We start from the raw sequence: 14,517 nt of genomic DNA, 5'->3' as shown, positions 1-14,517 counted from the left end.
TTCCTAATAATCCTTTAGGTGAGTGTATATATATAAATGAAATACAGCCAAAATGCTTTTTTTTCTTTCTTATTTGACATTAAATATCTCTGGGTGTAAATAAGGTGGCACAGAAAATCTTTTGTTTTGTTCCTAATCATGTCAACTGTGTCTGAGAAAAAATTGGTGTTGATACGACAAAGCAATCAAAAGTTATAGCAATCCAAATATAATTCATCATAGTGTCCAAAAATGTCTCCATGTGTCCAAAAGCCTCTCCAAACAAATACAACATAATACATGTACAGAAGAACTAATTACACATGCAATCAGAACAATGATTAAAGGTATGCATAGCACGGAGACATGATTTTAGTTCATGGATTTCACAGAGCGACTGACTTTTGACTCAATGAGTTTGTGTCATTTACATGGTAATCTGCTGGGTGCCATGTGTAACATTGTGCTTCATGTGGATTATCTAATGATCTATGCATTACCTTTTGTTTGGGCTTGTTTGAAAGATAATCATCTACTCTAAGTACAGTATGTGACATTTTATGTTCTGTTAATTTTTTGTGAAGTTATAAGTGAAAATGTGGCATATACGCAACACCAACATAATTGTCAAAGATATATACTCAGCTATTACTCGCTATATTTTGTCTAAGTAAAACAAATAGACTGGTTGCATTCTACTCTTTGATAGCTTTCCAACAACATATGACACATGGAGATTTGATCAGTATGATGTTTTTACTGATTGCAATAATACACTCACCTAAAGGATTATTAGGAATGCCATACTAATACTGTGTTTGACCCCCTTTCGCCTTCAGAACTGCCTTAATTCTACGTGGCATTGATTCAACAAGGTGCTGAAAGCATTCTTTAGAAATGTTGGCCCATACTGATAGGATAGCATCTTGCAGTTGATGGAGATTTGTGGGATGCAAATCCAGGGCACGAAGCTCCCGTTCCACCACATCCCAAAGATGCTCTATTGGGTTGAGATTTGGTGACTGTGGGGGCCATTTTAGTACAGTGAACTCATTGTCATGTACAAGAAACCAATTTGAAATGATTCGAGCTTTGTGACATGGTGCATTATCCTGCTGGATGTAGCCATCAGAGGATGGGTACATGGTGGCCATAAAGGGATGGACATGGTCAGAAACAATGCTCAGGTAGGCCATGGCATTTAAACGATGCACAATTGGCACTAAGGGGCCTAAAGTGTGCCAAGAAAACATCCCCCATACCATTACACCACCACCACCAGCCTGCACAGTGGTAACAAGGCATGATGGATCCATGTTCTCATTCTGCTTACGCCAAATTCTGACTCTACCATCTGAATGTCTCAACAGAAATCGAGACTCATCAGACCAGGCAACATTTTTCCAGTCTTCAACTGTCCAATTTTGGTGAACTCTTGCAAATTGTAGCCTCTTTTTCCTATTTGTAGTGGAGATGAGTGGTACCCCGTGGGGTCTTCTGCTGTTGTAGCCCATCCGCCTCAAGGTTGTGCGTGTTGTGTCTTCACAAATGCTTTGCTGCATACCTCGGTTGTAACGAGTGGTTATTTCAGGCAAAGTTGCTCTTATATCAGCTTGAATCAGTCGGCCCATTCTCCTCTGACCTCTAGCATCAACAAGGCATTTTCGCCCACAGGACTGCCGCATACTGGATGTTTTTCCCTTTTAACACCATTCTTTGTAAACCCTAGAAATGGTTGTGCGTGAAAATCCCAGTAACTGAGCAGATTGTGAAATACTCAGACCGGCCCGTCTGGCACCAACAACCATGCCATGCTCAAAATTGCTTAAATCACCTTTCTTTCCCATTCTGACATTCAGTTTGGAGTTCAGGAGATTGTCTTGACCAGGACCACACCCCTAAATGCATTGAAGCAACTGCCATGTGATTGGTTGATTAGATAATTGCATTAATGAGAAATTGAACAGGTGTTCCTAATAATCCTTTAGGTGAGTGTATGTATAGTGCAGCTTTTTTTTACATTATCAAAACGGAACACTTCTGATTTGTCTGCAAATATCAAAGCACTTGTTTAGTTTTGGTCATACTGCCTTCATGCATTATAAAGTACAGCTTCTAAGCTTTCAAACAATACCTATTTTGTGTTGGTCAAGACTGTAGTTATTAATATATCTACAAATATTATGTTTTTCTCGTGGGCCCATCCGAGCTTAAAGGGTTAAATTACCGTGTTATCTCAACACAAACACTTTGTGTTGAAAGAACCAAGTTAAACTGGGTAAACCCAACTAGTGGAAGTTTCTTCATGATAAGAAATGCAGAGTGACATATATTATGATTTAATAATTCACAAGCCATCACGTTATATTCTAGCTGCAGCAAGTGCGCGCTCGAGGGATGAGCATCCCCATGACAGAGTGTTCCTCAGTTGGGTGCAGTTTCAATCTCTCCCCTCTTAGATAGGGACACTTCACGCAACTCATAGAAGAGGCGCTGACTGCACAGAGAAATGCCAGTTTTGGAGTTTGGAGTTATTTACAATTGAATTCTCTCATCATTTACTCACCCTCATGCCATCCCAGATGTGTGTGACTTTCTTCTGCTGAACACAAATGAAGATTTATTGATTTTTAGAAGAATATGTCAGCTCTGTTGGTCCTCACAATGCAAGTCAATAGGGGGCAAAACTTTGAAGCTCCAAAAAGAACATTAAGGCAGCATAAATGTTATGCATATGACCCCAGTGGTTAAATCCATGACTTTAGAAGCAATATGATAGGTGTGAGTGAGAAACAGATCAATATTTGAGTCCTTTTTACTCTAAATTGTGAAATCAGCTGTCTTCTCTGCAATCATGATTTCAAGCTCGACTATATTTCCCAGCACTGTCTAGCACTTTACGAATTGTACTAGTAAGTGTAATCGATCTTGAAATTGTGATCGTTCCTGTAGATGGCAATTGCAAGATGTACAGTTAAAAAGGAGTTACACTTTGGTCTGTTCTCACCCAAAACACATTAGATCACTTCAGAAGACATGGATTAAAACACTGCAGTCTTATTGATGACTTTTATGCTGCCTTTATGTGCTTTTTAGAGCTTCAGATTTTCAGACCCCATTCACTTGCATTGTATGGACCTACAGAGCTGAAAAATCTTTGTTTGTGTTCAGCAGAAGTAAGAAAGTCATTCACATCTGGGATGGGATGTGGATGATTATATGATAAGAGAGTTTACATTTTTCGGTCAACTATCCCTTTATCTTATTGAGGTTTAAAATGAATGATTTTACTATAGGATGTGTGGCAGAACTCATTTCATGACCACTGGTGGGAAAAGCAATGGTAAAGAAAATGGAAAAAAATACAAGTTTACGTAATGTTATGATGTGAAAGTGTAGAAGAAAATATAAACATTTCTTTCAAATATATATATATTTTTTTGAAGAATAATTTTTCCTTTGTCCCACTTCGCTGCTTAAACACATCTGGGATTTGTTAAAAAGAGGATCTTCAAAGGTTCTACTTCCAATATTGAATATTTCTTAATTTTTGCTTTTGACTAGGGTAGAAGACATCCTAAGCTTTATTTAAAGGTATAATGTTAGGTTATGTCTGGGTAGCTCAGCGAGTAAAGACGCTAACTACCACCCCTGGAGTCGCGACTTTGAATCCAGGGCGTGCTGAGTGAATCCTATAGGTCTCCTAAGCAACCAAATTGTCCTGGTTTCTAAGGAGAGTAGAGTCACATGGGGTAACCTCCTTGTGGTCACTATAATGTGGTTCTTGCTCAACAAGCCACATGATAAGATGCATGAATTGACGATCTCAGACGCGGGAACTGAGATTCGTCCTCCACTACCCGGATTGAGTCACTGCGCCACCATGAGAATTTGGAGCGAATTGAGAATTGGGCATTTTTTAGGTTATGTGACATTTGGATCATAATTCATAAAAGTGTTAAGAAAAGAAACATTTCCAAAATTGTCCCACTTTGTCCATATTCACCATATTATGTAAAAAAAACGAAAATAAATTCAAGATAATTTTTAGATGTAGTTTTGGAGTTATGAAAAAGTATTTTAATTTAGTTTCAGTTTTTTCTAATAATTTCATTTTTAGTTAACGATAATGATTTTAGGTAGTTTTCGTTTTAGTTTCCGTTAACTATAATAACACCGCAAATACTATGGTTATACTCTCCCTTTCGAGTCCTATGCAAAGCATGCTGGGAAATGGCCCATCTGCCCAGTTTCATCAATGCTACATTAACACCACAAAGCGTATTCATGTAGTCCCAACTACCAACTAAATGGATTAAGTTCCATTTTACACATTTAAATGGATAAATTGCAATGAAATGTTCTAAAACTGTCTTGCTTTAGTTGATTTAATTAAGTAAACTGAACAAGCAGCAAAAAAAATTTTTTGAGAGTAGGTACAGAATTTCGTATTTCGAAGTGTGCTTTGAAATGGACAGTTCACTTTAAATTATTTTAGTAGTTTAAAATCAGCAGTGAGTGCAGGACCTCTAAAGGTAATTATTTTAGCTTGGAGCCATTAATTGCAAACACTAACATGTGACAAAGGAGTCGGGTATTAAGATGCGGTGCTATTTTAATTGCATAGTAGATGCAAATTGGTAATCAGCCAGTGATAGAAGTTTCTACCATTTAATGAACAGTAGCACAAAGCATTTTAACAAGCTACAGATTAATCTGACCAGTAAAACAGTATTAACATCAACACAAATTTTCAGCTATGTCCATCAGTTATTATTAATAATTACTCTCAGTAAGTATTATCACTCATAATTTATCATGTCCATTCCAAATAGAAAGCATAACTACATAAGGGTCATTTCTTTTGAAGCTCTGTTGATTTATGCATATTTTTCCTCAAAGGGAAGTGTGATCTTTGATCCAGACTTTGATCTCTTTAATGAGATTGGGCATTTGTGCCAGCTGTGCAAATCTATCAGTGCCAATACCAAGCTGGTGAAGCCTGGTGGAGCTCAATGTTTGCCATCAGGTAAGATTGAAACATCCAGCAGAAATGCCTGTGGTTGATCGTTGTTTTACTGTGATCCCTTTAACTTTTGCAGGTAATAGCCTCACTTCCATTCTGCCCTTGCTCCATCCTGACTGTCACTCTCTTCCTGAGCCCAACCTCTTGCCAGGCCAGCTGTCTCATGGTGCAGTTGGCATGCAGGGTGGTAGAGTGCACTGGATATCTATGGCTTTTGAATCTGTGAGTTCACTGCCTTATTTTATGAATTACTATTTCACAACGAATAGTTTACCTAAAAATTAAACTTCTGTCATTGACATTGACACACACACACACACACACACACACACACACACACACACACACACACACACACACACAGCTGTTTTATTGGGCCTGGGTAGCTCAGTGAGTATTGACGCTGATTACCACCCCTGGAGTCTCGAGTTAAAATCCAGGAGTTACTCCATCCAGGTCTCCTAAACAACCAAAATTTGCCCGGATGCTAGGGAGGGTAGAGTCACATAGGGTAACCTCCACGTGGCTGCAATAAGTGGTTCTCGCTCTCAATGGGGCACGTGGATCGCAGAGAGTAGCATGAGTCTCCACATGCTGTGAGTCTCCGCGGTATCATGCACAGCGAACCACGTGACAAGATGCGCGAACTGACGTTCTCAGAAGCGGCGGCAACTGAGACTTGTCCACCACCACCCGGATTGAGGTGAGTAACCACGAGGACCAACTAAGGAGTGGGAGTACAGCGGAGTATTTACACGAGTGCCATATTTCCATTGTAAACCTTAACAACTGTTTTCAACCCTGCTGAGATGCAAGTGTGCGCTGATATGAAGGCTCTGTTTTTCTCTCACAAGTAAAAGTGTGTGCGTAACATGTATAACGTGTGTCTGTGAGGGGGAGGGGGGGCGTGAGGGTGAGACTCTGTTTCTGGTACTAAGTGCAGTACCTACTCCCCTCTCTAAACAGAAGTACCTAGAGTATATTTGCACTCAAGCAGTGCTACAACATTGTCCATGTGCTCAAACACTCATCGTCCATATCCTCCTCTCCCTCTAGTGGCAGATGGTTTAAATACACAATTTTCCCACCTTTGCTAATTGGAACAAACCATTATTTAAATAAAATACTCATCTCTCCATTCTTAAATACAAAATCTTTGAATAAATACATAAGAATGAGTTGAAATGAGATTTAAAAATGAAACCAATAAATACAATAAATAGGACGAATAAAAACATTTGTACTATTAAACCACAATATATATTACAAAATTGGGAGTAAAACAATGGATAAGTCCTTTGAACACAGTAAAATTCTGTAATTATATATCAAGATTGAACGTTTTTACAATTGCAAATGTAATTGTATATGTAAATTAGAATTTTTACTAATTCCATTGCTAAACTCAATAATTTGCATTTATAGAATTCATGTCCTGCATGAATAAATGTCGAAAGGGCTTGCCAAACAATTCAGCTTTAAGTCATTATTCATTCAAAAAAACTTTCCCTCCGTATAGCTCTCAAATCTCATTCAAGTTTGCGCATAATTAAATATGCCGCTTCATGATGCTTCGTGCTAAATTTGGTGTCAAATATAATTCAATAGTTCGTATGTTAATGTGATCTTGTGTTGAAGCAGCAAATGTATTTGGCTTTCTGTCTGTATACTGGAGGGCTCGGAGCTTGAGAATCGACTCGAGTCCTGATTACCCCCAAATAGGCATTAAGATGAAAGATCAGTACCATGACTAGGACAGCGAGCAAGAAACTGTTCTATTTGGTAAATTGGCTTGGCAGATACTTCTGAACTGTTCTTCCCCACAAAATCTCTATAGAGGGAGCTCTTTATGAGTGTGTTTGAAGATGCGTTCTTGTACGATGGCTGGGCGAGAGGACTACACTGTGATTCGAATGGGAGACACCACTCATCGTAGAAGTGGATGGGCTCATGGCATGAGAATGGGGTAGGTTAAAACTAACGGGTAAGCCCAGCAAGCAATTGAACTGGGAAAATGTGAACGAGAGTTGGCTTGTGCTGCGTTCGAAAGGGAGGGCTCATACTGCAATTCAAACGGGAGAATGTTCAAAAGAGAGAGAGGTTTAGCTCATGGTATTTGAACGTGTAAGCCCAGCATGCATTAGAACAGGGAAAGTGAGAATGAAAGTTGGCTGGCACTGTGTTAGAAAGGGAGGGCTCAAACTGCGATTTGAATAGGAAACTGCTCTATAGAGAGAGAGAGCTCATGGCATTCGAACGGGTAAGCTCAGCAAGCAATCGAACAGGGAAAATGAGAATGAGAATTGGCTCACTCTACATTCTAAAGGGAGGGCTTACACTGCGATTGGAATGGAAGACTGCTCCATAGAGAGAGAGAGAGCTCACGGCATTCGAACAGTTAAGCCCAGCAAGCAATCGAACAGGGAAAATGAGAACGAGAGTTGGCTCACACTGCGATTCGAATGGTAGACCAGCAAGCTATAGAATGTGGCTTGCTTGCAGAGGTAGCCTCACTCAATAGACTACCCATAGACAGGAAAATATGATGCTTTGAGAAGAACAGGAGGAGGTGATGACTATCTCCTGTAATGCAAACTGCAGCTGCTGAGAAGCGAAGACAGAGGGCATCGGCAGAAGCATGGTAAAACGCTGCTGCGGCTGTAAAGTAAGTGGGCCTCCAGCAGGAGCAGAGTTTAGAGTATTTGGGGGCATGGTAAAGAGGCTCCTGTGGGTGCGCTGTAGTGCCTGTGGAGAACATATTAATAATTTTTTAATTTGTACTTACCTGTAGGGGGAGCAAATGGTTAGTTAGGAATACGTCAATTTATTACCTTTATATTCGTCTGTAAGGGAAGCAAAAGGTTAGTTATGGAAAACTTGTAAATTACATTCATATGCAGCTTTGAAGGAAGCAAAATGTTAATTAAGAATACAAGTTTATTACGTTTGTCATGGCAGAGGCACTGTTGCTGTGGTATCGAGTAGGGCACAATTGTCAGGCTCATTTCGACCATGAGCAAAGGAAATGCCAATGCGAAGGTTAACGGGAATAGCTAAAAGGCTTTTAAGATTACTGCTCTGCCACTGCACTCGAACGGGAGAGCTCATACTGCAATGGGAGAACCTGTGGCCCAAATTGCATAGGTTCTCACTGTGTCAGAACGGAAAAGCCCACCCTGTGTTCGAATGGCAGGTGGTGCAGAGTACAGATTTTGCAGGGTTGTGGTTTGCGATGTGTATATATATTTATGAGCTATGCCCCCAGACTTTGATAAAAGGAAAACAAGCCCATGAATGCAGCGCTTGGACAGTGCATTTGCGCCGTTTGCAGGAATGACGCCACAGTTGTGGCACCTGTACAGCATGTTTGCGCTACTTTGCAGAGTCGGGTAGCTGTCGTAAGGCTCGAAATATGCAGAAGTTGGCACCTGGACAGACCATTTGTGATGCTTAGGGATGCTTTGAGCTAATGGTAGGAGCACCGCGGTTGTGCTTTCTAGCTACTTAAATGTTTACCGTCTTTGGCTCCTTGGAAGGTAATGGTAAAGTCTTGAAAAAAGCAAGAGGAAAACCTGTGAACAATCCCATCAAAGGGATTTTACATGGGCTCTAGTAGAGACCTGCTGGAAGTAATTTTGGTGAAATCCTTTCGGATGGTGCAATTTCAGGCGTTTCTGTAGAAATTACAAAATATTCATATTTATGTGAAACATACACATTTCATAACCCTAAGAAATCCTAAGAAAGTTAGATCCACGGCCACTGGAGAGTGGGCTGAACTTGATCCGGTACAGGGGTAACTTCAGGCTGCTAATGCTTATTTGAGAGGAAAATATGTGGACTGCTAATGCTTATTAGAGGGAAACGCATGCAGTCAACATTTCGGGGACATGAGTCTAGAGAGGGAGAAGAGAAAATAAATATTAGTAACCTTTAGAAAAATTAAGAGCTTTGGGTCTGTACTGCACACAGGTATGCAGGAGAAATGGACTTGCAATCATCATTCACTTGTTTTCATTCGCTCCTTAGGAGTATGACTGTCACGTCCGGTACAATATACGTCTTCCATAGGAAATGCATCGCATAGCAATAGGTGTGAACAGCATGAAATTATCTAGGAATGCATTGAGTTGCAGCTCTGCACTGCATACAGAAATGCAAAAGAAATGTGCTGGGATATACAATACATCTTAATAAACAAGATGAAAAAAACAGTGTAAAATGATCTGAGAAATAAGAGCTTTGGATCTGTGCTGCATTCTGATATGCAGGAGAAATGGACTTGCAATCATTACTGATGGATTCACTTGAGGCCATTCGCTCCTTAGGAGTATGACTGTCCCCTGCTGTACAATACGTTAATATATGTCAATAATGCTTAGAGGAAGATGTTGCAGGACGATTATGAATGAGTTGGGATGCGGCGCATTTTCCGCCTCTTGCGGAGACAAATTTGGCCATGTATAACTGTAGTGCGCTGTGGAACGATCAGAGCGAGTGCTGCACAACAGCGAGCGTGCATTAAAATGTCTGCATTGGTTTGAAAAGAAGTTGTCATTAGATTTCCGTTCGATTGGAAGGAGTTCTCTGTTGCATGATGCCCTTGTGTTCAGAATGGAATAAATCACGCTCCGAAGGGCACTTTGGAGGAAGAAACAATTGTGATACTCATGATAGAAGATGACGAACAATCGCTGGATAGAGCACACCCTAAACAAGCTGCGGTGATGTAATGAGGCTGACAGGAATCACCTGTGAGGCAGAACCTAATAAAAAATTCTGTGGGTTGAAATGGTGGTTGGATTGATTAGTTGATCTATGTTTCTCTCACTTTCAAATAAAAATGAAACTCTATGTGCATGAAGCCGTAACGGCGCCGGTTCGCGGAGGCAGCTTGCACTGTTTCTGGGTGGCAAGTTTAGATAAAAGAACATATGAGCAGTCGTAGAGAGCTGTTACACATTTAACGTAGAGAGCCGGAGCAGCCATTTTGCAGTAGCAACTTCATGCTATAAACTGCTTCGCGAATGGAACATAGTAAGAAAGACAGGGTAAAAAATATAACACTTAACGTGGTAGCAGTCAATACTGCTAAAAACAAAAGAGCTGCTGTGGCAGCTTTTGTTGAATAATGAGATTGTTTGGATGGAAGAGCTGTTTGGTGGAGCCGAATGCTTTGCTGCGAAGTTGCATCTGATGATCCGACTGCCTGGGTCTGTTCGTAGGCAGTGGGCGGGTCCGAATGCCGGAAAGACTCTCATGTCAGGAGAGTTTGCACAGGAAGCGGGTAATCAGCGGCTTGTACACTCCTGCTCGTGGGCTGTGATTTGTCAGATTAAAATTAACATGCTCCTCCTGAACCTCCGTTAATTAACTAATTTTGTTACTGCATGTCTCTTGACCAATCATGATGTAACATGTTTAAATATTTTGAATGGATCGCAAGCACAAATGAGATTTCGGAGCTATGGCGGAGGAGAACATTTTCAATGAGTACTTTGAATTTTCATATGTTCCTCGCAAAGCTATCAGCTACTTGTTTTGGTCGTTTTTTGAAAAGCCCCTGGTAAGCATATCGGTAAAGAAATACAATTTTGGGATGAACTATTCCCTCATGTAATGTCAATTGCAAAATTTCTGCATCTTCTTTTTGTCTCATCATCTCTGTAATCCAGACCACCTACAAGGGAAAGTCTTCATTTCAGACTCACTCTGATTTCCTCCAATGGGAGAGTTTCCTGCAGAAGGAGCTTGCTTCACTTCCAGCGTCATCTGCCTTGAGGCATGGGTTCCAGACATGCCAACACTGGAAACAGATCTTCATGGAAATTATAGGCAAGGGAGCGAAAAAATGAACAGAGCTTTGATTAAAATGGCTCTGGTTGAATACATGACCAAATTAAGAGTGATTAGTCTGTGACACAGACATCATTAACACGAGTACCCATTAACTTGACACTCCACATGAAAATAAGTTTGAGACTGTATTTAGATTCTCTATTTATTTTACATTGAATAACATCAAATTGACCCCTGAACTCTTCTCTGCTCTTTCTCTTGACTCTAGGTGTGGAGAGCGCCCTCTACAGTTTGCTGCTGTCGCTTGCCATTTGCATAGCCTCTGTAGCTGTATTTACGGCTCATCCACTTCTGCTGCTTCCCATCCTGCTGAGCATTCTGGGTAAGTTTTTGTTAGTACATTTTAGTAAAACATTTAGTACTTTGCAAATGTTAGTACATCCACTAAAGAAGCCTAAAGGACTTTCTTAAAAAAAAAAAAAAAAGGCATACCATATGTATTCTAACATGTTTCGAAGTACTTTTTGTCCCAATTTATCAATCATTTAGAGTACACTTCTATTTGTATAAAAAAATGTGTCTTTTATAACTGTGTTGTAACATATAACATTAGATGTTTTGATGTGTTGATATATTTAAACATTAGAATTCTCACAAATCCTGTCCAGAACATACCCAGGTCAAATTTCTTAATGGTCCTGAAATAGGCATTTTATTTGTGCAAAATCCTTCTAATTTAATTTTTTATATTACAGTTATATGTGACCTGGACATGTTTTCCTGAGATTAATTAATTATGCCCAAACAAATTCCAATGAGGATACATAGATACTCCTTTTGGATAGTGATCAAATGCCTGGTTTGGTTGTTTTATTTAATTTAGATGACTCAGGTAATATGCTCTGTTTGTAAAAATCATTGCCTTTGAAATGTGCTGCTTTTTTCCCATCTCATTTATATGTTAATACAATGCGCCAAACATGGCCGTAATTTAACTTGCTTTCAACTGGTAATATCATCACTGCAAGTGATTACTCAGACTGAACAAACACACAAATTATGCAAAATGAAAGGAGACTCTCATCCCACTCCCATGGGTCAAACAAAACATGAAAATAGATTTCCAAAATGGTTTGATGATCCTTGAATGCAACAGAACCGCTCTCTAAAAATTGACAAATGACACTGCAGGGCATTACCTGAGCTCTCACAGTGCCATTCATGAAGCATATAATTGTCAGTTCTGTTTTTAGTGCTAAATACGGTTCTGTCTACACACAGTTTGGTTACAAACAAGAGAGCCAGAAAGGGCTGGTATTAGAATGAGATTTCTGGGGGGTGTTTTTACCTTTATGCTGGGTCTCATTTCAGCATCCAACCAGGTTACTAATAATATTTGCTCAAGGTTACTAATTATATTTTATTCAGGCTCACCTGTTGTCTTAGTCTTATTAGATCTTAGTGCCACATTCGACACTATCGACCAAAGCATTCATCTCAATCGTCTCGAGTTTAGGGTTGGCAGCTCATTTATCATGTGGCGTCCCTCAAGGGTCAATTTTAGGACCCTTATGGTTTTCTTTGAAAATGTTTCTGCTGAGCTCTATTTTCTAGAAGCACAGCATCACTGTTGTGCTGACAATTCCCAATTTTAAGATAAAAAAAAAAGTCAGATAAAAAGTGTTCATTTGATGACATCCTAAATGCTTCAAAGATATTAAACATTGGCTGGCAAACAATTTTTTACAATTAAATGAAAGCAAATCTGAAGTGCTGCTTTTAGTTCCCTCCATGTCCTCCTTACCTGGCCTGACCACCCATTTGGTCCTCTGTCGTCGAATGTACAAGATCATGCAAGAAGTCTTGGAGTGATTTTAGATTTATCATTACTTTTTAATAAGCAAATTAGTGGCATTTTCAAGGATAGCTTTTTCCACCTGAGATATATTGCTAAAGTCAAACCTTTTCTTTCCAGCAAAGACCTGGAAAATATGATCCATTCTCTAATTTCATCAAGGTTAGGCTATTGTAACTCATTTCACCATCCAACCTGGGTGGGGGGGCATCAGAAGTTACTGGGGGGGGCACAAAGAAAAATTAGGCGGGCAATGCCCCATCCACTTCTCATGCACACACACACACTCTACTCTAGGTGGCGCTATAATAAACTGATTTACTTTTTCGCAAATAACTCCAAGGTCATAGGTTTGATTCTCTGGTTATGCATGTACTGATAAAATGTACATCTTGAATGAACAATATACCAAATACATAAATGTAATGCTGATAACTCTGTTTATGGGATAAAATTAGTCTCAAAATGATTAACAAATGGGTGCATACTTATCCATCAGTTTGATAAATGTGGCAAATGTATCTTACAATCCACAAACAAGTGCCCTTCATCTTGTGTCTGTGAAATTCTAAATTAAATGAATGTGCTGGGATTTGTAGAGACACATGTTTTTATAAATGTATTACAATTTGTGTTTGCAAACAAAAGGAAAATGTTCCAAATCAAACACAAAATAGTCTTGTGACGGATTGAATGTGCATTTGTGGATCAAGTAACGCATGCATTCATTGATGTCTATTTGTGTACATTCCCTTTGATTTGTTTGAATTTTTAGACTTATTGTCCACTGGTTATATTTGTAAACTATGTATGTTGCAGGAATGGTTTGCCTGGTGGTGGCGATGATGTATTGGTTAGGTTGGGAGATGGGTGCAGTAGAAGCCATCTCACTCTCTATATTGGTGGGCTCTTCGGTAGACTATTGCTTACATCTTGTGGAAGGCTATCTACTGGCTGGAGACACTGGGACCTTAGGACTGGCTGATCGCAGTTTGGTATGTTTACCCTTTGCCCATTACCTAACAAATATGTCTAAATATATCTTCTGTGGTGCTAAATTGAAAACATTTTTAGTGGCTATTTTCAGGATATTCATATTCATGGCCGTTCCTGTAGTGGTGGTTGCACACTTTGAAAATTGGTATTCTGAAAGTGTGACTGCTATGTGCATTTTTAATTTCCCTTTTTGATTTGTAACTAGTAGCACCTAATAAACATGCAAACAAAATTCTAGAGCAAATAGATTTCCTAAAAATGTATGTCCACGTATGTGTACAGCAGGACTAAGTTGTGAATTGTTTTAATAATACCAAGCTATAGAAAGTCAGATTTTTAAAAATCAAATTATTATGTTTATTATTATATTATGTTGTTTATTCATATTCATGTTCAGTGTGCTGTCTGGCTGCGCTGGTCTCAGAACAGTTCGAAATGCACCTTATTTTCATTCTAACTCCATATACAGCCTCTAAAAGCAACATTTTCAGTTTTTGGATGAACCCATTGATTCTCAGTGTGATAATGCACAGTAAATATAGGATTTCTAAAGAGTTTTTTTTTGCTAAAGAAAAGCAAAAGTGTGCTGTTTCACGATTAATGGCTCTAATTAGAAAAATTCCATATCGTATGAAACTAGCAACACTAATCTTTTGACTCAAATGGGTTTCAATGTAAAAACTTAGATAGTATTTTACCAGATATAGTTTTGTTGGCCAAAGACAAACTCGCTCGCTGTGATCGGCACCACAATGTTTTGTCACATGACTCTGTATGTCAAAATGTTAATGCTTTACTGACAGCACAGAGTCACTTGAACTGAGTGAATATTCCAGGTTCAGTACAAATTAAGCTCAATCGA

The 14,517-nt window shown here is 39.3% G+C and overlaps 1 protein-coding gene across 1 annotated transcript in view; it reads left to right on the top strand.

Annotated features, from left to right (window-relative positions):
* LOC127620822 (protein dispatched homolog 3-like) overlaps positions 1-14,517 on the top strand; it is a 90,928-nt gene that overhangs the window by 70,276 nt on the left and 6,135 nt on the right. Inside the window, exons 16-20 of the mRNA XM_052094077.1 lie at positions 4,882-5,008; positions 5,082-5,227; positions 10,681-10,840; positions 11,073-11,186; positions 13,479-13,639. Coding sequence (XP_051950037.1) covers positions 4,882-5,008; positions 5,082-5,227; positions 10,681-10,840; positions 11,073-11,186; positions 13,479-13,639 — 708 coding nt within the window. The remainder of the gene's footprint in view (positions 1-4,881; positions 5,009-5,081; positions 5,228-10,680; positions 10,841-11,072; positions 11,187-13,478; positions 13,640-14,517) is intronic.

Source organism: Xyrauchen texanus, chromosome 27 (genome assembly GCF_025860055.1).
Source record: "Xyrauchen texanus isolate HMW12.3.18 chromosome 27, RBS_HiC_50CHRs, whole genome shotgun sequence".
Lineage (NCBI taxonomy): Eukaryota > Metazoa > Chordata > Actinopteri > Cypriniformes > Catostomidae > Xyrauchen > Xyrauchen texanus.
The sequence above is the reverse complement of the archived record's forward strand: the minus strand, read 5'-3'. Positions and strand labels throughout refer to the sequence as shown.